This window comes from Cryptotermes secundus, unplaced genomic scaffold, assembly GCF_002891405.2.
Source record: "Cryptotermes secundus unplaced genomic scaffold, Csec_1.0 scaffold618, whole genome shotgun sequence".
NCBI classification, from domain to species: Eukaryota; Metazoa; Arthropoda; class Insecta; order Blattodea; family Kalotermitidae; genus Cryptotermes; species Cryptotermes secundus.
The window spans coordinates 1,203,442-1,229,827 of NW_019734973.1; the positions used below are offsets into that span (position 1 = coordinate 1,203,442).

The 26,386-nt window shown below is 40.3% G+C and overlaps 1 protein-coding gene across 1 annotated transcript; it reads left to right on the plus strand.

The window, feature by feature from the left end:
- Positions 1–299: 299 nt before the first annotated feature.
- Positions 300–10,708, plus strand: LOC111869145. The gene is made up of 2 exons (XM_023860387.2): positions 300–451; positions 8,632–10,708. The coding sequence occupies exons 1-2, from the start codon at positions 395–397 to the stop codon at positions 10,333–10,335; spliced, it is 1,761 nt and encodes a 586-aa protein (XP_023716155.2). The 5' UTR covers positions 300–394; the 3' UTR covers positions 10,336–10,708.
- Positions 10,709–26,386: the final 15,678 nt, after the last annotated feature.

The following is a 26,386-nucleotide window of genomic DNA, read 5'->3' on the forward strand; positions in this document are numbered from 1 at the left end:
AGAAGTTCATGGAGGTAGGCCTAGGCCCACTGGGGCTGTAGTGACAAGAAAAAAAAAATATCCCATACTCATCTGTCATTAAGGGCTACTGCCATAGGCCCATTCAGGGTTACAGTAGCACAGATTCCGCCTTACTAACCTCTTAACAGTAAATAAGCTAATCTTTCAAATGTATACACAAGTCTTTGCTGTCGCTACTATAACTGTCATTAGCATAAATTAATTTTAACGGGTAGCGATATTTTGACTTGCTGGGTCATGTAAAACAGATCTACCTGAAGGAAATGTACCAGCGCAAATATAATACGCAGTCAGATTTTCAGAACGGGATTGTAGGAGAATACGCACTGTATTCAGGCAGACACGTCATATCTGTTTTAACTCCAAAGTATGCATGTGCTATATTACAGCCACGAAAACCAATGTATTCTTCTCAGCTTTTGTCCTCAAGGTAGGTAAATTATTTTTATAACGCACATTATATAGTACGTTATTAAAGTTTCGAAGCACTGTGTTTAAAGTTAAATTAAGTACTATACCATGAAGGCGTATGGGGGAATGGATGTACAGATCCATATTTTCGTTGACCTCGGCAATATCTGGGGGTGAGTGGTCAGCTTTATGCCCCGGCCGCTTTACCCCCCCCCCAGGAAATAACCCCCAGTACCCACTGGATAGGAGGTTCAGTGGACCACAGAGCGGTCTGAACGACAAGAACAGAAAATTCTTAATCCTACTGGGACTCGAACTCTGACCCCTTTGTCGTCCACCCCTTGGCCAGTCGCTATACCAACTCCCCTATCCAGGGTACTACTCGTGTATGTGACTCATGCCTTAACATTAAAAATGTCTGCAGTTTGTTCATAGATTGTGGTAATTTAATTTTTTATGATTCTCACAATAATCAGTTTTTATTAGCGCACTTTACAATATAAAAAGACTTTATGAAGAGATCATATCTGTACTTCCGTGACCTAGTATCAGGGCCTAAACCGTTGGAAAGATTTTGTTAAAAATCGACATGGAATGTTGGGCAGCTCTGCTTTTCACCAGTACTGGTCCATTTCAAGTTATACTTCACATAAAGCCATAAATGTATATTTTCTTGTATATTAGAAACTATTAATCAAGTTTTGTTCAAAGTTTGTATGACAGATCTTTGTATAACCCACATACGCCTTGGTCTTCCCAGTGGTCTCTTTCCATCTGGCTTTCCCACTAATATCCTATATGTATTCCTCTTCTCCCCCATTCGTACTACATGCCCTGCCCATCTCACCCTCCTTGACTTGATCATTCTAATTATACTTGGAGCAGAGTAAAAGTTACAAAGCTCCTCCTGTCACTTCATCCCTCTTCGGTCCAAATATTCTCCTCAACACCCTGTTCTCAAACACCCTCAGTCTATATACCTCCCTTAATGTCAGAGACCAAGTTTCACCCATACAGAACTACAGGCAAAATTATAGTTTTGTATTGGCGCAGGTGGGTGGGCAATATTAAAATGGATCTTAGAGAGATAGGATGAGATAGTATGGATTTGATTGATCTGACTCAGGATAGGGACCGCTGGGGGGCTCTTGTGAACACGTTAATGAACCTTCGGGTTCCATGAAATGCTGGAAAGTTCTTCAGTAACTGCACAATTTGCAGCTTCTCAAGAAGGACTCAGCTCCCTGAGTGAGTGAGTGATATTTGTATAACATTATATTGACCACGACAAATTCTACCTTACATATGGCTGGATACTGACTTTTCGAAATAAGCAATAAATCTTTTAGAGCTTTTGTTGAAAGTCTGTATGGGAGATCTTCAGGAACCGTTGGTGGGAAATTTTTATTTGCAGCATTAGTGATCAATAACAAAGCCTACTTCATGTAAGATTATAAATATAATTTTTCGTGTATTTATCAAATTTTGGTGAATCTTAGTATGAGAGATTTTTGCATAACGTTGGCCAATAATTTTGGTTTAGAGCCGTATTCAGAAATTACGAAGCCTACTTTCTACAGGACCGTCAAAATACTTTCTCATATACCTCATAATATATTCCAGGGACTTAAGATGTCGGGAAATTCCGATTTACAGATCACAAAATATACTTTATATGGGGTCATAAGTGTGCCTTTCCACATGTCTCATATAGTGTCCGACAGATATATTTTGTTTTTTATTCACCACTACATGTTAGGTGCGTCCCTTGTAGCAATGGCATGGCGCTTCCTCAGGTTACGGATGGAGGAGTCGCCCTCCAGATATGGAGAGAATTAGCAGTCGCGGACAGCCGACAAGGGGTGGTCCTCCAGGTGGGGGGTTGGGTGTGGGGATAACAACGCCTCCCCGTAAAAAAATAAGCTTCTTACGAAAATGTGTAAATAGCCTCGGACCCGGACGTACCATATGGATTGAACACTGTGCAAAGTGCAGTTCTGTAAAAATTTTCTTTCTGTCAAAATTTTGCCATGAATATGTTTCAGCATTTCAGCTCGTTTATTTTTCTTTCGAAACATATGTAGAATAACATAATTGCACCTAAATATAGCATGGGTTCGCAGTCGTAGCATGTTTATAGCCTGCAGAGAGAGAGAGAGTTGTCGAAATAATATTGAAAAATTCAGTTCGCACAACAAAGAAAACACATTGTGTTTTCAACACAAAAACCGAAGGAAATAATCGCTGGTATTTTGTTCTGAGACTCACAAGAAATACTCGTACATGAATACACTCTTTCACAAAATGTGACAGTTGGTACATACAGTAAGTATTCTATTCTGGGGATTTGCAAACCTTCACACGAACGCCAGCTAAAATGATTTTATGTCTCATTTCACGTCACATACACTCAGACGTTAAGCGAGTATAGTAAGTAAAGGTAAAGATGTCCCTGTGCTTAACTAATTAAGCACTACAGCATGAAGGCGTATGGGGGAGTAGATGTATAGATGCACACTTTCTTTACGTTGGCACTAGTTGGAGGTGAGTGGTCAGCTTCACGCCTCGGCCACTTTACCCCTAGGAAAGAGTCCCCGGTACCGATTGTACAGGAGGTTGAGTGGACCCCACAGACGGTCTGGAGGATTGAAGAAGTGAAAATTCTTGACCCTACCGGGACTCGAACTTCGAATATTCGGTCGTCCAGACCATAGACAGTCGCTATACCGACTACGCTATCTCGGCTCCTGATGATAGTAAGATATCCCTGTAACCGGACGTGGAGGTCCGTAGGGTTGTGAGAGGTCGAGGCTCCCACATTTTCTAGACAATCGACTCATAGATGGCGGTAAGGTTTCAGCCTTACGTTCCGGCCGCCCTTTACCTCAAGGATGATTCCAAGTAGTCATTTCTGTTAGAGGCTCAGTCGACCCCAGGGCCATAGTGCGGCTGGAAGGATTGGGTAATTGAAAAAATCCACCTCATCGGAATTCGATCCCGCGACCTTCCGGTTTGTAGCATAGTGCCTCAAATAATTACGCTACAGCATGGCCCCTTCCTGATGATAGTAAGTAGTCTACAAATTAAAAAGTTAATTATAGTTAACAAAACGCTGGTAATTTATTATTATTATTTTAAGATGTTCAGTTCATTTAAATTTTTGGCCAATTTAACCTTTAAAGCATAGTGGTTACTATATGTAACATCTTCCTACCATTCGAAACTCTGCAATTTACCCACGCAGTTTATTTGTGGGCCTCGAATGTTCCTCGGAATAGAAAGTTATTACCTCCCTGCACANATAATTACGCTACAGCATGGCCCCTTCCTGATGATAGTAAGTAGTCTACAAATTAAAAAGTTAATTATAGTTAACAAAACGCTGGTAATTTATTATTATTTTAAGATGTTCAGTTCATTTAAATTTTTGGCCAATTTAACCTTTAAAGCATAGTGGTTACTATACGTAATATCTTCCTACCATTCGAAACTCTGTAATTTGCCCACGCAGTATATTTGTGGGCCTCGAATGTTCCTCGGAATAGAAAGTTATTACCTCCCTGCACAGCACCGTTCGACTGGTCTTCGTAAAGGAGAAACAATTTCATTCACGGGGCGGGGGCCTGAATTTTTAAATGTTATTAATTTCAGGCTTCAAGGGATTAATAATGCTATAACGTGCCGAATTTATGCATCTTTGAAGAAGAATGCGATACTAAGTAACTAAGTCAATTTATGTGTCAGGTTTAAAGTTTTATTTTGATGTCATTTGTTGGGATCAGGCCCTAAATTTCTCTACTAGGATTCATTGACGTATCCAAACTTCATATTATTCTGTAATTTCTCCGTCCACTGGAAGAGCGGATTGCACAAACGTGCTGATGTTTTACAAGTGATATTTCATAGACTGCTTTCGATTTCCAAACGCAGCGACGTAGATCGGACGATACGATTTCTGGCATGTCTGCACATTCCTGCTGCTCTACATTCATATTTCACATCAGCAAATATATGCAAACACCTTCAAAATCACGACAGAAGAGAATTCCTTTGTTGCATATAATATTCTACACTTCCCCTGCATGACGAGGAGAGAGTGTTTGTAATAGCCAGGGCCCGGATTTTGATGACCTGAAAATATTTAAAAAATGACCTGTAAAATGACAGAAAAAATCCAGAAAAATGACCTAAAGGAGAAAAGAAAGTGCACTTCGCTTCCATATTATTCACATTTCAGAAAACATATGAAGAGAAATTCCATAAAATGGCCAAAAATGACAAGAAATACTCTTAAAAGCCCAAAATTTACGAAAAAATTACCTCCAAAATGAAAAAAAAGACCTTAAACCTAAAAATGTCAAAAAAAAATACCTATAAAATTTTCATTTCTGTAACCAGCAGCTCATATCCGAGGTTTATATATTTAAGAGCATTGCATAGGAGACAAGGAAAAAAAGATGACATGTCATTAAAATCCGGGCCCTGGTAATAACATTTGCCATGTGAATTGTAGCAAAGATATTTTGTCGAAGTTTGGTAGAGGGGAGGTCAGTTATTTTGTTTTAATCCAATCTATTGATATGTAGAGTTCCCAGCTTAATTGGTATTTGTTTACTTAGTCGACCATATTTTCAGTTTGCACTAGGTTCCTTTATGTACAGATGCGAGGCACAATAGACCACTGTGGTCGCGGTGCAAGGGCCAAGGAGACCCACCCCTTGTACATTCATTCATTCATTCATTCATGCACAAATGTGCCAGTTTTTGTATTCTAATATCTTACGTTCTCTTTATGTTTTTTTCTTTAGTTAAATTAATATTGTTTGCTCTTTCTACCATATTTCAAGTTTGTACCCGACCTTTTTTTTCGTTGATATTCTCTCTCGTGTAAATGCTATGCATAATAGAAGTGAAAAGACAAAAGTAGATAAAAATACTTTCATAAAATAATTTGTGTCGAATACACTACAGGCCCACCATCCTGTAAAAATCTCTAGATCCACTTTTCTCTTAAGTAAATGTGATAACATAAAAGCGTAATCGTGAGTTCATGCCTNTTACATGTCTTTTTTTTTTGCCAAATCTGAAACTACTTGAAGAGTTTCACAAAAAGTTGGTACTGTAATCTACACTAAAATTGCATGATTTTACTTTTGGTCAGTATCTGTAGCGGTAGCGTAGTTGGTTTAGGCACTGTGCTACCAGCCGGAATGCCGATGGTTCAAGTCCCGATGAGGTCATTGGATTTTTTTCCAATTGACCTAATCCTTCCAGCTGCACTATGGCCCTGGGGTCGACTCAGCCTCTAACAGAAATGAGTACCAAGAATATTATTGGAATATTCTTGGGGGTAAAGGGCGGCTGGCGCTTAGGGCTGACAACCTTGCCGCCATCCATGAGCCGATTGTCTAGAAAATGTGGGAACCTCAACATCTCACAACCCTATTGGCCTCCACGGCCTGTTACAGAGATACCTTTACTTTACTTTTACTTTTTTTATCTGTTCAGTATGAAAGCTGCTTTACATAAAATTAAAAGAGCGCTTTTTACGAAAGATGGTATAAAATATAGAGGCCTAAAGCTCTTTTATTTGTACAAATTTTACTTGAAGACTTTTTGTGTGGTGAATTCTTCATGAGGCATAAGGAGAAATGTTTCCTCTTTCTGTTGAATGTGTTATTCACAATGTGATTAATAATTTAATTGAAACAATTTACTTCTAATCAGAAAAGTAGATTTTTTGCTGGAATATATTAAAACACTGTGAGAAGAAATTCAAGGAAGGGAGCTGATCGAATGAATATGTTTTTGCCGGAAATAACAATTTTCACCCTCTTTCTCTTACGAACACGACAATATACACGTAACTTTTATGAAAAAGTTCAGATGCTCTAAATTCCTAAATTATTTTGTATATTTGATTTAAATGCATGGTAGCTTAGTTATTATATCGGGCATGTTTCTTCAGAAACATGTGTTTAACCATTGATCAATATATTGCAATAGTTGTACAGCTAGCTGTAATTCTCTAGTTGTGCAACAAAGAAGGAATCTGACATAACCAGTTAGTCAATTGTCTGGACCCTGTTAACACCATCGGTTCGAGTGTTAACGTCAGTATATATAAAAGGATTCGCAAAATATATATCAATATCAGACACCATGGTAACCATCAACGTAACATTCTTACTAGTGATACTAACAACTGTGTTAATAAGCTTCAATTTTTCACCAACGGTAAGTTGAAACATGCAAATATTAGTTCCATACTTACAATATATTCTAGTAGCTACAGGTTTGAGTGTCTATAAAGGAAACCCGGTATTTAGTAACTATAAAATTAATATTTCCATAGGCTTCTGGTCTCTCATGTCTCCCTGTCCGTTTCCCAGTATTTGTAGCCTACTCTTTTTCATAATTTTTGCATGAAGTTTCCAGTTATTTCAGATTTAATTACTCTTTCTGCCATAACTCAGTTTATAGCACTACTCTTATATTTTACTTATTATTCTGTCCTTTAAAATTATCCTTAGCAATATTTGCACTCCGGCTATTAAGTGCTCTGTTAGTAACGTTGCATTATTAGAGTTACATACACGCAATTCATTTACTTGGTTCAGAATTGCATAGTTCATGCCTGGTTGATAGGAGCGATTTTTTGACCAAATTTATCGATATTTTGACCGAGCAACACAGAAGGAACATATGATGTCAACGTTAGGTCTGTCTGACTGTTCTTTTTTTCTATTGCTAGTGGGGTTGGACTAAGTCCCTTGTACTACGGCCACTTCTGGCCTATTGTACCAGCCCCAGGTGATTGGATAGGGTGATTGTGGAGCAATTGGTGGAATGAAGATTGGCAGGGGAAACCGAAGTACTCGGAGAAAACCTGCCCAGCGCCACTTTGTCCACCACAAATCCCGCTTGACGAGACCCGGGATCGAACCCGGGCCGCCGCGATGGGAAGCCAGCAACTAACCGCTTGAGCTTTGGCGCGGCCTAATTTACTTACTTATGGAGCTGAGCCCTTCTTAAGGAGAAGCAAAACTGCAACTACTCAATAATTTCCCATCATTTTATGGAACCCGAAGGTTCATTACAGTGTTCTAAAGAACCTTCCACTGGTCCCTATCCTGAGCCAGATCAACCCAATCCATACCATACAATTCTATCTCCCTAAGATCCATTTTAATATTGTCCACCCACATACGCATTGGTCTTCCCAGTGGTCTCTTTCCTTCTGGCTTTCCCACCAATATCCTACATTCATTCCTCTTCTGCCGCATTCGTGCTACATGCTCTGCCCACCTCATCCTCCTTGACTTGATCATTGTAATTATTCGTAAAAGGAACAACATTGTTATTTACACATGATCATTATCGCTTTCCGGGACAAGGAGATGGGCAGACGGAAGGATATTGTGAAATATATACATACATACTCGTATATAATATACAGAGTAGCGTACCTGTGTAGAAAAAGAATCACTCAGATATGAAGAACAATTTTTGGCGTGTTAGTAGTAATCCTGTGAATTGTATATTAAATTTGATCAGTCTATATGTATGAAACGCCGGTCACGGTAGCCGAGAGGTCTAAGGCGTGCATTGTCTTCGCTCGCTCGGAAGCCGGGATCGTGGGTTCGAATCCCACTCAGGGCATGGATGTTTGTGTGCGTTTTTCTGTGTCTGTGTACAGGTAGAGGCCTTGGGACGAGCTGATCACCCGCCCAAGGAGTCCTACCGTATGTCTAAGATCTAGAAAAACCGAAGTGAACGGAGAAGTTCATGGAGGTAGGCCTAGGCCCACTGGGGCTGTAGTGCCAAGAAAAAAAAAATATATACACAGTCGGTACGACTTCTTGAACGGAGTATCAGCCTGTTTCATGGCCACTATCTACACACAGAAAAACACAAACACGAAATAAACGCACACAGACATTCATGCCTTGAGTGCGTTTCGAACCCACGATCCCAGAGTTGGAGTGGGAGAAGATATTTCATGCCTTAGACCTAGCGGTCACTGTGTTCGACAACAATGTAACTTCTGATGCTGCAAGCAAAATTTGGACATCAGTGTGTGTCGTATGAAAGATTTCTTATTCCTTCTAAACCTTGAATCCTTTAGGTTTTGCCGCTTTTCACAGGCTCGTTTCATTAATAGGTCTATATATGTTATTAGTATGTTCTATTCCACAGGCCAATGCCCACCTGAAGACTTGGAATACGCCGCCTAACGGGAATGTCATCCAACCTTTAACCGGAACTGACGCAAAGAACAAAGACGATATTTTGATGCCGAAGCAACACAGGACGAAACCACAGAAAGGCGAGGAAGCGGCTGCTGCAGGAGACTCCAAAACATCAGGGACTGATCTCGAGCCAAATCAAGATGACGAGGTAGCAACGGAAATGATGCAGACTCAATCCGGAAATGGAGGAAATGAAAACGGCAACCCAAAGGCGAAAGCTGAGAAATTAATTGCAAATCGCCCTGATAAAGAAGAAAGCGACAGTGTACTAAAGAACGAACCCGGTATCGTCGAGTCAGATCCAATTCAAAATGTAAATATTCTGGCTGAACCTTTTGCGTCAAGTCCTGTACTTAGCGAAGACAATGAAACGTCGGCTATGAACACAGCAGAAGTATCTAAGGATGTTCCATTGATTATCGTCTATGAAGATTCGGGCGTTGTTCTAGAAGATTCGGCTAGAGCAATGAATATGAATTCTGAAAGTAACCTCATGTCCAAACCTGAAAAGTCAATCATCATCACAGAAGAGGAAGCTGTTTCGGAAACCAATCCTGAGTCCCAAAAAATGATGGACAAACTTCGAAGAGTTGGAGAAGATACTGCCCTATTACATAACCTCACTTCCGAAATGAACACATTGACTCCCCAGGGAGTTGAAACTAAAGAATCCGTTGTAGAACCCTATGATTCAAATTCATTCGCCAATGAGGAACCTTTTTCAGTTGGGAACAACGGAGTCGGGAGAGAACCTTTGTCTGACAATGACGGCCGCCAAGTAATCCAAAATAACGTCACACAAAATACGTCTGTCAGGGAATGGAGGAATTACGACTGGGAAAAGAATGAACAATCCATAGCAGTACCGATTCTCACTATTATTGAAGGATTTTCTAAGCAGTTGAGACCTCACAACAGCGACGAAGAAACCGACACAGCCGATAATACCGGAAGTGAATCAGACAATTTCTGGTCTCCATACAATCGCAATGATCCTGAAGATGACGACGGATCACCGAAGAATACATTTTCTGTGTCCTTATATTCACGAGATGCTCACGAAGACAACCCCCAAGCGTCATTATACAAACTTAACAACGGAATGGATACGAGGTACTTCGCCCACGGTCATGACCCTTCTTACTATGTTGGCAATCCTGCTGGCTCAGCGTATATGAGACTTAGACGGGAAGATACATCGCAGTTGTGCGTTGTGCCCTGCTCGCCGGTAAACTACATCGTGCAACCATACCATTATGGGTACTATGATGCTGCATCTGACCACAGTTATGCGACCGGCGTGCAGTTACCCCATCTACACTTACCTCAGTTGCAATTACCTCCAGTAAAATTCCCAGACTTACATGACATTTCATCTCCACATCCCAGCGTTTCATTTGATGGACATGGAAGTCACGGCAGCTCAAGTGAAAATGCGCAGGGTCATAATTACGTCGTGACAAGTAATGCTCATGCCGGTGCTTCTCAAGGAGGACATCATTATGGGGGTGTTTCGTATTCACATGTTAAGGATCCTTCAAGCCACATGGCATACAGTCTGGACACACCACTCAAGTACGTTCAGACGTCCATGGTCCTCAAACCACCTCATCCGTACAAAAAAATATTTCCCTCCATGAACAATGTTTAAAAACAGAACATAAACCTCCAGAAATCTAGTTATTTCTAAACAGTAATGCTCTCGAGGAACGATAAGATTGTATATAGGAATATTTATTATCATCATCAAGTGGACATCAGACCCTTCAATAAACGGATCGTTACATAGGTAAAAAAACAAATTCCTTCAAGACATCAGAAAATGTTGTTGATGTTTCATGTTGTCACCACTGTAATATCTTAACTGTTTTTCGCATTCATCGTACTAAATATAAGTAGACTGTTTTCAAAATGTAAATCACACTCTTTATATGAAAATGATGTTGTTATATTCTGTATTGTTAACATCAGAATGCTACAGAGGAAGAAATTTCTTTTTGTAATAAACTACCTACTTCAGCGAATATTATAAACATTTTTTCCTTCAAGTACTTCGCGAAACATCATCTGAACTACAAGCAATGTGCAGTAAAAAAAAAAAAACCACGAACCCGTTCTTTCTGCATTAAAAGGAGGGAAACACAAGAAGATGGTGAACACTGTATAATTTGTATCTTCTTCGTAACAAGATAAGTGTGATAACACGATGCGTGATATGTGGGCGTGTCCGTCAATCTGTGAGCGGCGAGAAAGAGAGAATATAAAAAAATAAATACAGATTGCGCTTTTCAGAAAGATGACGTCTACAATATCATATATCCTGAAAATGGAGGTAGCAGATTTCTCTGAAACATTGATACATATCCAAAAAAAAAAAATACACGGCGTCACGGCCGGGAGCTTAATGTCCACCGCTATGACAACCTCAGATAAATAAACAAATATTTGTACATAAAATCTTATTTGGAAAATTTCAAATTTGTAGGTCACTTTCGTCATATAGGAGTGTACGGTAGAATATTAGTAAGATTAGCGTGTAGTTCGTCAAAAGTCAATCGAAGTTTCGAAAGAACATGACGCCTCCATCTTCAGGGTAGACTGCTTCATGCTGGTATCTTACTTCCCTTACTGTTTATCCTTGAATATGTGGGCGACATGCTCCTCCCAAATGTCGGAGGAGCGGACTACATGGCATTATACCCCAGAAGGTAGAACTCTTCATAACCACTGCGAGAACCCAAGTCATACTTGGTTAGGCTAGCTGGCTGTTTTACAGCGCTGTTAGTGTGGAGAGTATATAAGCCGAAAGGTAGGACAGTTAATGAGTGATGTAATGGGAAGCATTTGGAAGAAATCAATCGTGGATTAAACTAGGCACTCTCCCAGAAATTGCCTGGAGGTACTTAATAAAACCATGAAAATCCTCAGGAATAATAGCCGGTGTCCCGGACGAGATTCGAAGTAAGAAGGACACAAATATGAGTCCTGAAATTCACCTGAAATTATGAAAGATTTTGGTATGAAGGGGTTGAACTAGGTTCAACGCATTTAGAACCGGTTCAATGCCGGTATTGTGTAAACATACTAATGAACCTACATTACAAGTAATCCCTTGAACAGAAGAAAGCTATCGTCGTTTTGAGGAAGATTCGCTACAAAGGAATTAGCAAGTACAAGATTGACAAACACTTTATGTAATTCATTATACTTGCGAAATTAAACGTACGTTTAACCAAATATTGAGATTTCGATAGAAAAAAAAAAAGAATAATATTGTGGCGTGTCGCCAGAAAGCCGGAATGATTGAGGAGATCGAGGTTGATTTCCTAGGCAACGAGCAGCGTTCCCACTGCAACGTCTAGGAATTGGAACACATCCATTACTATACAGCTGCTAGCAGACATAAGCAACGAATTGTTCGAGACAGTCGCATGACAACGGCTAGGAAAACCCATAGCAACGAGAGAATACGCTAGCTAATTAGTGAAGTTACCGCTACAACGAAACAAAAGGACAGATTTAACAGAAGTACTTTAGGGTACGTCTAAGTATTCCCCTCAAAGCGAAGTGGTAAATATGTGTAGCATCTGCTTTAACATATTGGATTTCGCCGATACAGTACAGCCATGTCTTTCTATGATGCCCAGAACATACAGCTGTTAGCGACATAAACATCATTAATAAAGTTATTTTTGTAATGGAAATATTCTACGTTTTCTGAGGGAGAGTAACCAAATTTTAAATATTATTCAGATTATGAAGAAAGCAGTCTTCTGGGATTTGNACAGTCTAATGGATTAGTTGCTACGTGGACACATTCTGAAGCTTCTAGCAGTTACTGCAGTGTCTGCAGGTTTTCACTTGTTTGGTTTGCAGGATTGAGAAACTCAAAGCAACAAGAACGTCGTTGTCACTGCAAAATAAATGCTGATGACATTGCCGTCTCCAAGCAGACTGTGTTCCTCACTGCATTTTCAAAATCAACATCGCCTACAGTACTTAAACTTGTTATAGGCTTAATTATTAAATTACTACTGTAACACCCGTTGAGGATTCGACAGAGAACCTCGGTAATTCTTACATAAGAATTCATGCTACTGATTTCCCTCTCTTTCTCCTGTATCTTCCGACCCTGCATGTTATCCAGTGATATAGGAGAGTGGAAATTTAACGCTATCTCCCACGAATAACACGCACAAATAGTCAATCGCAAACCATCTCATTTGTATAGTATTCAACATGAAAATATTATCGGCTCTCACATACTAGACACAATACACTGAAACGAAATGCTGTTCATTCCTTCGTGGCCTACTACATAACTTATATTTATGCACCGTAAAACAATCAACACTTCGTTGCTATGGTAGACGGAAGTTGCGTAATTTCAGAACTTCTATCTGACAATCACATTAACCCATATATATGCATAAGAACTCAGAATGAGCGTAGTTGGTTGAGACACTATGCTACAAGCCGGAAGGTCGCGGGTTTGTAATTCCGAGGAGGTCATTGCATTTTTTTAATTGACCTAACTCTTCCAGCCGCACTATGGCCCTGGGGTCGACTCATCCTCTAACAGAAAGGAGTGCCAGGAATCTTCCTGGGCCGGTCACGGTAGCCGAGCGGTCTAAGGCATGTACTGTATTCGCTCGCTTGGAAACCGGGATGTTGGGTTCGAATCCCATTCAGGGCATGGATGTTTAGTTTGTGTGTGTGCGTTTTTCTGTGTTTGCGTACACGTAGAGGCCTTGTGACGAGCTGATCACACACCCAAGGAGTCCTACCGAATGTGTAAGATCTAGAAAAACGGAAGTGAACGGAGAAGTTCATGGAGGTAGGCCTAGACCCACTGGGGCTGTAGTGCCAAGGAAAAAAAAATCTTCCTGGGGTGTAAAGAGAGGCCGGCGCGTAAGGCTGACAACCTCACCGCCATCTGTGAGCCGACTGTCTACAAAATCTGGGAGCCTCGACGTCTCACAACCCTATGGGCCTCCATGGCCTGTTACAGGGATGGTTTTACTCTTTTTACCTTTATTTGGAATGTGACGAGGATAGAATTTACAAGACATCCTGGCCGTTCCTCATCAATGGTAATCACTGGGCATTTTGGTTGAGAAGGAACTGTATTCGTGGAACGGTTGAAAGTGGCGCTACTAACACGCAGCTTCCATTCATGTCGCAGTAGCTTTAAGACATTTATAAGCGGCGACACAGAAGTTGCAGACAGCAGCGCCCTCCATTCTCCCAGTAGGAAGCTATAAAATAGTTATAAGGTGAAACAGAACTTGGAGAAGAAGTACGAGGAACGAGATAAGAAGGGAAAGAAGCAAAAGCAGACAAGAAAAGAAATACGAGTACAATATATTTTTGCCTCAGATCACGGTCTCTTGAGATGTTACACTCTGCAGTTACGAATGTTTCAAAGTAACCAGTTACATCCTTCTTACACCCAGTAGATTGAGGCAGTAGGTTATTATTTTTCAATGCTAGTGGGGTGGAAATAAGTCCCTTGTACTGCGGCCACTTCTAGCCTATTGTACCAACCCCAGATGAAAGCTGAGGGTGATTGTGAAGCAAATGGAATGAAGATTGGCAGGGGATACCGAAATACTCGGAGAAAACTTGCACCAGCGCCACTTTGTCCACCACAAATCCCACTTGACCAGCCCCAGGCTCGAACCCGGGACGCCGTGGTGGGAAGCTAGCGACTAACCGCTTGAGCTATGGCGCGGTCAGTAGGTTAAGTTACTAACCATCTACCAAACTACGTGCCATCACATCTTAATATTCTCTGCACTGGAAACCTCAAAGCTAATTGCTCTTCTTGTTATTCCCCCGTACGTATGTTTTCTAGGAAATAACCAGTCCACATTTGTGGACTTCCCCCCCCCCTTGGCACTACAGCTCCAGTGGGCCTAGGCCTACCTCCATGAACTTCTCCGTTCACTTCGGTTTTTCTAGACCTTACACATTCGGTAGGACTCCTTGGGCGGGTGATCAGCCTGTCGTAAGGCCTCTACCTGTTCACAAACACAGAAAAACGCACACAAACATCCATGCCCTGAGTGGGATTCGAACCCACGATCCCGGCTTCCGAGCGAGCGAAGACAGTGCACGCCTTAGACAGCTCGGCTACCGTGACCGGCATTTGCGGACTTCTTCCTGGTGAAATAGACCTGAAAGTGGATCTGCGGGTTCAAGTCGTCTTGAACTAACTTACTTCATGACGGGCTTATGATTCAACCTTACACATATAATAGGCCTATCAATTAGTTGCTTTATATAATATCTAAGTTGGGGCACGCGGTAGTGTAGTTGGTTGAGGTACTATGCTACAAGCTGGAAAGTCGCGGGTTCGAGTCTCGATGAGGTGGATTTTTTCAATTGACCTAAACCTTCCATCCGCACTATGGCTCTGGGGTCGACTCAGTTTCTAGCAGAAAGGAGTACAAGGAATCTTCTTGAGGGTAAAGGGCGACAGGAGCGTAAGACTGACAACTACACCGCCATCTGTGAGCCGATTTTCTAGAGAAAATGTGAGATCCTCGACGTCTCACAACCCTATGGACCNTTCTAGCAGAAAGGAGTACAAGGAATCTTCTTGAGGGTAAAGGGCGCCAGGAGCGTAAGACTGACAATTATACCGCAATCTGTGAGCCGATTGTCTAGAGAAAATGTGAGATCCTCGACGTCTCACAACCCTATGGACCTTCAAGGCTTTTACAGGGATAGTTTTTTATACAATCGTTAAATAATTATTTCATTTTCTATGTTGCCAAAATCTTTATCAGTTTGTCGTTTAAGGACATTGCAGTATCATGACTATACTCGTATAGTGTCGATGACGAAAGTTATTTCTTTATTTCTCCACACGTACTCAGCTCGATGACTATTTTAAGGCATGAGACAGGAACAATGTTTGGAAACGTCGTACCACTGGAATTGTTCTTCGTGTGTTTATATACGACAAAGAATGAAATGATGGTGAAAGTACGGTCATTCACTCATGTTCAGTTAGCAGCTGATTCTGACGGACGTCAAGTTTGTTTCAAGCGTCCTAAGGGAACATATTTCTACGTATAATTCTGAATTGTACTACTTTTATCTTCGTGCATTGTTAAATAAGTAATTTTTTTTGTGAAACTTCCAGAAATTTTAAAAGAGTGGGACCAATATACTGCACTTGGTTCTTAATTGTGTAACTTGTTACCCACCAATAAAGACAAATTCTAAGTCCGTGAAGGGCAGGCCCTACTGCAATTGATCTGATATTATTTTCGGAGACCGTATAGAGTTCGCGGGATGTACGTGATGAAGATATACAATAGTAATTCAGAGCAAGTGTTATTAACAAGAAGACTACAACTAAGTCTTACAATTGCTCTTACTGTAACAATACTGAATGGTATGGCAGCATCTGGTTCCCCAGTGAATCATCAACACTCAAATGTACTGCGTCATCAGGGAGATGTCCAATCTCATCAACACAGCGGAGGATTGCTTTGCTATTTCAATCACGCGCAAGGCAATGCTGATAGAGGTTCTCGGAGGGTAAGAAGATGCTCCCCTACGAGAGTTCTGCACCACTATCTTCACACACCATTACACTGGCATTATATCCGCCATGTCAACTCGCACGTGGTCTAACTGTCAGCATCTTTGTAAATGGCGTCAGCTATACCGGAAGTTTTACAGAAACGGTAAGTAATTTCTCAGTAGGATGTTGTCATTAGTGTCAGCATACTCGCAGCATTTGCGGAAAATTTTCATGGCAGCAAAATCGGGACCTTAAACCGAATGAAATTTCGAAATTTCAGGTGGCACAAATGTATTTCTTTGTCATTATTAAGCTTCACTAGATTAGATCACCAAAGAAATTTTGATATGAGAGAAAATTTCGAAGTTACAAATATAGTTACTCAACGAGAGGACAGTTGTCGTTGAGACGTCCAACACAATAACGGAGAGGCGAAGATTCATATGCACAAGTTTTAACGACTCCCTCCTACAGAAGCCATGAAGATGGTGATTATGTTTGTATATTAATTACTCGAATAAAGCTCATATACGGAGTCTTCCACGAGTTCTCGACGTTGAGAATGAAGGCGAGTTATTAATTTTTCGTGTTCAGATCGTCCTCTCGGAATACGGATAGTTCTGTCTTGTACAGTTTTTGTTTCTGACGAATTCGAGGATAATTCTGGTAAGAATATATTTTTGAGGGAATATATGAATAACACTGCAAATTCATAGAACATCTGGACAATCGTCGATCGCAGATACTTTACGAACACTGTGGATAGTAGTTGAAACAACTTGTTTAGCTTTCTAACAATTTGGAGGGATAGAGTGATGCAGAGTTCTTGTTCGTCTGTCTACAGAAAATGGAGTCCTACATTTCAAAATTTAACACAGGAAGGTCATATTTTGATTAGATCACTTTGATCTATATATAAATAACTGTAGCTGCTTTCCTCGCCGTCGTTTACAAATTTCACACAGAATATTCACTTCATTTGAAACGTAATACGCCTAGAGGGAGAGAAATAGGGGAGGGGGTAGCGCAGGCCGAATTCTTTTTTTGTCAATCATGTGTGTGGATTTTACCAGGGGCTGCAGCAGTGTTTAGTAGCCTGGGTATTCAGGAAAAATACTAAATTAAATTTTATCGTAAATTTTGCGAGACATAAAGGTCTGAAATTTACCTAAATGGAATTTAAAAATTCAGATCCTACCTCAAGCAAACCACAATGTGTCTCCATTGCCGATTTTTAATGTTGTTTAGTGGAAGAATCGTAGTTTATTCTGAGATTAATAAGAAACGTGTAAATAAAACTTGTGGCCAAAATACAGAGCTTGATAAAGTTACATCATAGGGACATACAGTTATTACAGGCCTCTAAAGTCTCAGTCACACGAATCAGAATACGGAGACGACCCAAGTGGCCTCATATGAGCAAACATAATAACAGCCTTCGGAATTGCTGGGTTTTGGGACTTTTTCCATCTTCCAGCATTCTAGAAAATAGAAAGCACGACGTTTCGGAAACTGGATCTGTTTCCGTCCTCAAATGATGGGAGGGGGTGAAGACAACTACTCAGTTGGGTCCCTAAGAAAGAGCTAACCTTAATCACTGGTCCAGTTTCCGAAACATTGTGTTTTCTATTTTCTAGAATACCGAAAGAGAAAAAAATTCCAAAAACCCTGTAATTCTGAGTATTATACACCATCATCAGAACCCTTTAGAATCTATAGTAACAGCCTGTTTCCTACAGCTGAGGATCTAACAGGTTTAGATGTGCGATGTCATGAGACGTGAACAAACCGACCGCAAGAAGTTAACGGGTTCGAAAAGGCAGAAAATTATTCTAGAATTCTACTTCCCCGATTTGCTTTTGTATTCGTGATTCTTAAGCCTATATAACTCTCTGATATTCCCTGAATGTATAGCGGTACTACGTACATTTACCACTTGGTTAACATTTAAAACCCTCAATATTTTGCACAAAGTGTATTTATGTGTCTCATGATTCTCAGAATAAGCAATTAGTATTTTCTGTACCATCTTTAGCCACATGGTCAATGTAATGGAGATGTAGGTTTCCTGTACTATATTTAAGCATCCTGTTATACTCTACACAATTTTAAATTTAAACTGAAGATTTTAAAAATACCAAAATTCAGAAATCAAACTGACGTATGTAAATTAACAAAGATTTTATACATATCTGACAGATATCAGCAAGGGGATTCTGATATATCGGGACCTATTAACAACGGAGAAATGAACAATTGAGAAAGCTGCTGTTTTTAAATTTTAAACTGCTTGTAGTGTAACAGCTACGTGAGAGAAATACACCTGATGATGGCCATTTACGGCCGAAACATGTAGTGTAGAAGAAAAGAAGACAAAAGAACTACAATAAATTGTTGCACATAGAATGGAGTTTGTTCAGGTTTCCTGAATTTATAAATAATATTTACATGAATTTCAGGCTTCAGTTGCCAGCTTTGAAGGTATCTGAGTAGTGCTCGTTCGGACTTCTGCGAAAACATTGACAAACAATATTGTGGCATGTAGATCCGTTGCTGGGCAACGAATAGGTGAACATATTCCCGCGACAACGAATATGTAGGCAACAATCGGATAGCTTCCGTTGCTGTGCAACGCACTGTAAATACAACGATAGAGAAAGAGATGTTTTCTACGTGGTTCGTATGTACACGTTGTTGGGCAACGAATGTGTTTTCCATTGGTCCTCCTCGAAACCCATCGATGTGGAGATATAAGTAGTCCAGTCGTAAATCAGAAGTCAGGATGCGTGTGGAGGTGGGGTCGAATACCTCCACCGTAATTCTCCGAGTCGTAGGAGGCGACGAAAAAGGAAGTCTCAAATCTGAGAGAGTAAAACATGATCGCGAGTCCCAAAAGGACTTCTATCCGAGAAAGACTGCGCTGGTAAGGACCAGCAGCATATACAGAAGACAGACCCGTCCTCTCGTCAGAGAGGGGGCTCTACAAAAACAATCCCATAACTGTCAAACAGAAATGAATATCTGGTCATGAGCCCCAGATGGGGCTCGACATCAAGACTTATTGACTGACCGTCAGTCGCAATGTGACTTTGATTTTGACTTGCCAGAAGTCAGTTGCAGAACAAAACAGAGAACAGAGTGAACCCTCGGCAGCCAAGGAAGAAGAGTTCGGCTGAAGATTGATTTGAGTTCTTGTAATTGATTGTGATTACGAGAGATTGTTAAAGACGGTGGTAATAAATCCACTCATCCAATCCAAAACCCATTATTAATAATCATGGAGCCATATACCCGTGACAAGATTATTTACGTGTACTTAACTGCGTTATACGTATTTCTTTTAATTGCTAGTGGGGTGGGACTTAGTCCCTTGTACTGCGGCCACTTCGGGCCTATTGTATCAGCCTCAGGTGATAGGTGAGGGTGATTGTGGAGCAATTGGTGGAATGAGATTAGCAGGGGAAACCGAAGTACTCGGAGAAAACCTGCCCCAGCCTCACTTTGTCCACCACAAATCCCAATTGACCAGACCCGGGATTGAACCCGGGCCACCGTGATGGGAAGCCAGCGACTAACTGCTTGAGCTATGGCGCGGTGCGTTATATGTAGCTTCTGAATGTGTTTCTTTGAGTGATACTGGGAAGTGACATCTCTGATATAAATGACACATGAATGGCTTAATTTTCTTGCGTATCTAAGTGTATTTTTTTGTACCGACCCATACAAGGTTCACATGAAACGTAGGGATTTCATATACCACAAACAGGATATGGTTTTGCGTGCTGAATCCATCACTACATAATCTTAGACAGCCACTTCCGGAACAGGAAATGGCTATCCGGAAGTGCCATCGACAAAAATCTAGCGCACTGGCAAATGTTGCTATAACAAGTCACAATTTTGTAGTAACAAATGACAGTAAGTAATAAATTTACATCAACAGAGTTAAAAGTATGGAATGTAATCATCATATAGGATTTGAGGTTTTTCACGACGGTAATGAGCCGCATTATGGTATTCTGGGTTATGGCACCACGAAGTTATCATGAGGTCAAGAACCTTATACGAAAAATACTGCCCAAACCTGGAAGTTGAGGCAGCAGGCCCTATGTTCGTCCGAAACGATGGCAACCCAATACAGTGTCATAACTGAGATAGCAACAATAGGAATACAGACAATGCTTATGAAGTTCACTTAGAGGACTCCACGTATAGAGTAGGGACGGACAGAAATTCTAGGCCATAATAAGCTTCATATACGATTCAATTTCCTATATCATTTTTTCTTCGATAAAATCGTTAAAATGGATAACATTTATGGGAATTGGGGCTCATATTGGACCGGTACTAAGCTGAGTTAAATTCCTCCAAAATCGACTAGTGTAGACTTCTCACGCGAAATTTATTCGAAACTCTTTCTGAGATGAAAAATACGGATGGACACACACTGCCTCTTACGTACTTACAACACAACAACTGCATTACCTGTAGAATTTCTGTCCCTAGGTTCGTCCCACGTATCATCTACAGTACGCCTTATAGCGTTTACACAACCAAGTTGCGAATGTTGATCGATTTCGTCTCGAGATGCTCATGGCTGAACCCCTCGNGAGTTATATGTAGCTTCTGAATGTGTTTCTTTGAGTGATACTGGGAAGTGACATCTCTGATATAAATGACACATGAATGGCTTAATTTTCTTGCGTATCTAAGTGTATTTTTTTGTACCGACCCATACAAGGTTCACATGAAACGTAGGGATTTCATATACCACAAACAGGATATGGTTTTGCGTGCTGAATCCATCACTACATAATCTTAGACAGCCACTTCCGGAACAGGAAATGGCTATCCGGAAGTGCCATCGACAAAAATCTAGCGCACTGGCAAATGTTGCTATAACAAGTCACAATTTTGTAGTAACAAATGACAGTAAGTAATAAATTTACATCAACAGAGTTAAAAGTATGGAATGTAATCATCATATAGGATTTGAGGTTTTTCACGACGGTAATGAGCCGCATTATGGTATTCTGGGTTATGGCACCACGAAGTTATCATGAGGTCAAGAACCTTATACGAAAAATACTGCCCAAACCTGGAAGTTGAGGCAGCAGGCCCTATGTTCGTCCGAAACGATGGCAACCCAATACAGTGTCATAACTGAGATAGCAACAATAGGAATACAGACAATGCTTATGAAGTTCACTTAGAGGACTCCACGTATAGAGTAGGGACGGACAGAAATTCTAGGCCATAATAAGCTTCATATACGATTCAATTTCCTATATCATTTTTTCTTCGATAAAATCGTTAAAATGGATAACATTTATGGGAATTGGGGCTCATATTGGACCGGTACTAAGCTGAGTTAAATTCCTCCAAAATCGACTAGTGTAGACTTCTCACGCGAAATTTATTCGAAACTCTTTCTGAGATGAAAAATACGGATGGACACATACTGCCTCTTACGTACTTACAACACAACAACTGCATTACCTGTAGAATTTCTGTCCCTAGGTTCGTCCCACGTATCATCTACAGTACGCCTTATAGCGTTTACACAACCAAGTTGCGAATGTTGATCGATTTCGTCTCGAGATGCTCATGGCTGAACCCCTCGGTGTTAAAACAGTATCCATGGGAACTATGAGAAAAACGTCAACCAAAATAATGAGAAAGGATGCAATGAAATACCGCTGGAGTGATTTTAAAACATTAGATTCTCTGTTATTTTAGTATGAGGCTCCTTTCGTATGAATATAAAGTTGATGTCTCCTATAAAAATCACATAAAATAATACTCAACAGTTTCAAGAAAGATCCTCGTTCAAGTACTGAATTTTTAATTGATCTAACATGCCATAAAACTGATCCGGCGATTGTATCTTTAGGGTTCAAATGATATCAGCATATCGACCCATCTCTATTCGTTACGCGGAAATATTTTCATCACACCCTGGAAGGGGGGGGGGCGTCCTGAAGCATCTGCTGATGGAGCTACAGTCACATTGCATAATGTAGTGATTATTTCTTCTAGTATCATCTTGCCACCATACCGAAAAAAAAAGTTTTAAATATAAGTTCTTTGACTTCAATATTTTGTTTGTCGAGTACTGATACTCGTATTTCAAACGCGTGGCACCGAGTTAGTGTAGCAACAATAATCTAGACTTTTATTTTGGAGGTTCTCGTTTGAATCTCAGACAGGATACCGCATATCCTAATACACGTTTTGCGTGGTCTTCCGCGGTAGCTCAGTAGGTATAGCGATGGACTAGAGTCTGCACGGCGGAGAAAACGGGCTTCGATTCCTGCCAAATGATATACATTTTTAAATTCTCTGCAGCGTTCAGACTGGCTCTAGGGCCCACCTAGCCTCATATCCATGGGTCCCGCGGACTCTTCCTGTGCTGATGGAGCTATATAACGACTTCGCCATGTTTATTCAACTATAAATAGGAATAACATTACCTTTACCTCATTTCCTGTAAGCAATTCTCGGGTCAGCAAATCCATTACGTCACGCCCGCTCACTTCCAGATTTTTCCAATTGCTTTTTCTCCAGTGGTCCTGCTATTCGACGCTTCACAGGCTGTCACACTAACAGCTTTTCTGAGAAACTCGATGTAACGAATTTCATAATGGGCGGATACAAATCATAACTGGATTTAATTACTTTTGTTTCTGGACATTATCCACAGATGGATAATATCCAGAAACACAATAATTTTATTACGAGTAATACCACATCGTCACAGACTTTTAGATAGCTGAGTTCGCCCGATTTCTTTACAGTTCAGCCTCAATCTGAAATTTTGTCGAAAACCTTCCAGTAGATTCTAGGATGGAAATATCTGTATGTTAATTTGCCCATTATATGAGAGTACAAGCAAGGCAAATTTGGAAATGTACACATAGCATAAAAATTCTTACACTTTCGCTCGTTTATGTGTAATTGTCTGGAAAATGGCAAGACTTCCGACAAAGTATATTGGACATAAAAGGTGTCGTTAATTTTTCTACTGAACGTTCTTCTGAAACATTTGAATCTTATTAGGGCGTTACGCTCCAGAAGCAAGTCGAGGTTTAAATAGATTTTTACGTAAAGTGTCCGTTTTTCGTGTTTTATTTTAAACTAAATTTAAATCTATCGACAGATTTCAGTAAAATTCTCCCATATAAATTGCCATTAATTTTCATGAAGATACGTTCTACGGTTTTCAAGTTGTTATAAGCAGACTGTAGTACCGCATTTTTGTAACATTTCGTTGCGACGCACCAAAGACGGTCATAATTGCAATTATTCTCACTCGATAAACTCAATTTTTTTATCGGTCCTCTTTTGACGTAACAATGCCCGATGTTTCATTTCTATATTTTAAGATTACATCCAGGAATTTGTAGAAGGGGAAGGAAATTATGGTGACGGAATTCTGGCTTGGCAGCTAAACACAAACTCCGATAAATCACAGACATCAGGATATGGTGAAACAGGAGTGGTACTTGTGTATCAGTAACGTCACTGCGAGTTCTGGAAAGGTGTAGACACGGCAGACGGCTTCGAAAGAAACGTGTGACGGCTGTTTGTCGATCCATTAATGCCTGAAGTTCGTATAATTGATATTAAAAATATAAGCTCCGACTTCAATGAGGATACTTTTAGTCTGCATTACTATTTTTTTAATGTTGGTGGGGTGGGACTAAGTCCCTTGTACTGTGGCCACTTCTGGCCTATTGTACCTGCCCCAGATGATAGGTGAGGGTGACTGTGAAGCAATTGGAATGAAGATTAGCAGGGGAAACCGAAATACTCGGAGAAAACTTGCAACAGCGCCACTTTGTCCACCACAAATCCCACTTGACCGAACCCGGGCCACCGCGGTGGGAAGCCAGCTACTAACCGCTTGAGCTATGGCGCGGGCCAAGTCTGCATTACTATGCCAATGTTGTTTATTCGGATAAATATAAGGATGCCATGAATAAAATTACGTTTAAAGTACAAAGCTATTAAATGGTAAAGTAAGTGGTATATATATTAACCACTGTGCTTTAAATGGTGGATTTGAAGCTTCTGCGAAATGTGATTCAAATGTTAATTAGTGACAAGAATATTTCTGTTATCACAAGGATGCATTGCAATTATTACGAGCAATACAAGCTTACGTCTTGAATGAAATACGCACACAATATGCCTAACTATATATTTCTCACGGCAATGACTACCAAAATTACTATTTTCTGGTATGTGAGGCCGTATATTCTTGTAAATAGTTACCAACGTTTCAGAGGAATCTGCTGTCTTCATCTTCAGGATAGAAAAATAAACTTACACTTACTACGCATATGACTTGACATCATATTCTTCGGATCTCACCAACGCGGGCTACTTGCCATGCTCATCTCATTCTCTTTGAGTTCATCATCCGCATGTTTGCTGCAGAGAAAAAATTATGAAGCTCTTCATTCTACGTCATCCTATCACTTGCTGCCCCCTTCTAAATATTCTTCTCAAGATCCTCTTTTCAAACACCCTCAAATGAATGTTCATATTCTACAGCGAGAGATCAAGTCTCAAACCCACACAGAATTACAGTTATGAAGAGTAGAGAGAGATACGCGCAGCCGCAGCTGAGACAACAGACACATATTGTCGAAATAAATCAGGCAATGCTCAGGCAGTTGAAGTGCATAAACCCATCTGATATGCTTAGGGGCTGAAAGAGATCGAATCTTCACATGAATTAAAACATACAAGAAAATAAACAGAAATTCTGACGTCAAACGTCGCTGTTCTGGAAGATTCCAAAGAATGAGAACATCCTGCACGCACAAAAGAATGTACATGTGGACGTCAGATGTGCTTTCCAATATGCCCACATGATTTATTATAGGAAAGAGCGAAATCTGCTCCATACATTTAGCCAAACTTTCTTCGTGGACTGCTGAATTTCAGTTATTCTTCAATTTATTTTGTGAGATTTCAACTGACTTCATTTAAATCATCATAATTATGGATTTCAGGATAGATAGAGCTAAAAAAATGTTATTCTTACAACGAAATAAAGATGCTTCGCGTTAAACAAGATTTTACATTTCTAAGACGTGAGGAGAGAGTAGGGAGGATATCGCCGAAAGATGATACGCAGACCAACAGGATTTGTATATATAAAACCGTGTCATCATTGCTAATACGCCTTTCAATCGTGGTGTTTCGAGCAAGTTCACGTTTGAAGATATACTCGTATATACTTGAGAGATCTTTGTAACTAAAGACGCTGGTTGGAAGAAATGGAGACTGTTCAGGTGCCCTCGCCGATGGTTAGTTTTCTGGTGGTGTTGCTGATCTTCTGTGGCACTCTCATGTTTACCAGTGGAGCTCACCACATCCACCTCGAAGACAAACAATGGCAGGACTTCTTGGAAGCCAACGGGTTATCGCCAGACAAAGTAGCTGTCAGAAACACCATCCCCGATGTTCCAAGGGGAATCAAACCGTTCATAGCATGGAAGAACTATTGGAAATTCCAGCGCTGTCCCCCAGGGATGAAGAGAGATAATCAAGGAAAGTGCAGGGTTGTGTGGGAGTAGAGCGCCTTGGAGGTAAGTGGGATTAATCAGTTTCGCACTTTCCTAGAACATCAATCTAAACCAGGGGTCTCCAAACTTTTCGAAACGCGGGCCACATTAGGTAATTCAGCACTTTCAACGGGCCGGATAAAATGAGAAATTAATAACTCCAGGTATAGAACAGAATTTCATAAACTAAATACAAAGTACGTGAGAATAAATTATCGTATATTAATGACAACACACAGTAGCAGCAAATGCTCATATTTGCATCACAAATTATAATAAAACAATTAATGTGAATGACGGAACTCTCTTTACATTCTTAAAATCTGATTAAATTGAGGTTCAAATTTTGAAACGCTAATCACAAGTAGCGACTTTAAATGTTCATCGTATAAATTTGCCCTGTATTTCGACTTGATATACTTCATCTGGGAAAAAGTTTGTTCACACAGATATGTCGTCCCAAAAAAGGAGATAAATTTACAAGCAACTTTCTTTAAATTTGGAAGTTGCTCAGAGTTCAGAAATTTGTAAAATTCGATCAAATTTCCTTCCATGTACTTGTCCCTAATATGATAATTTTCCTA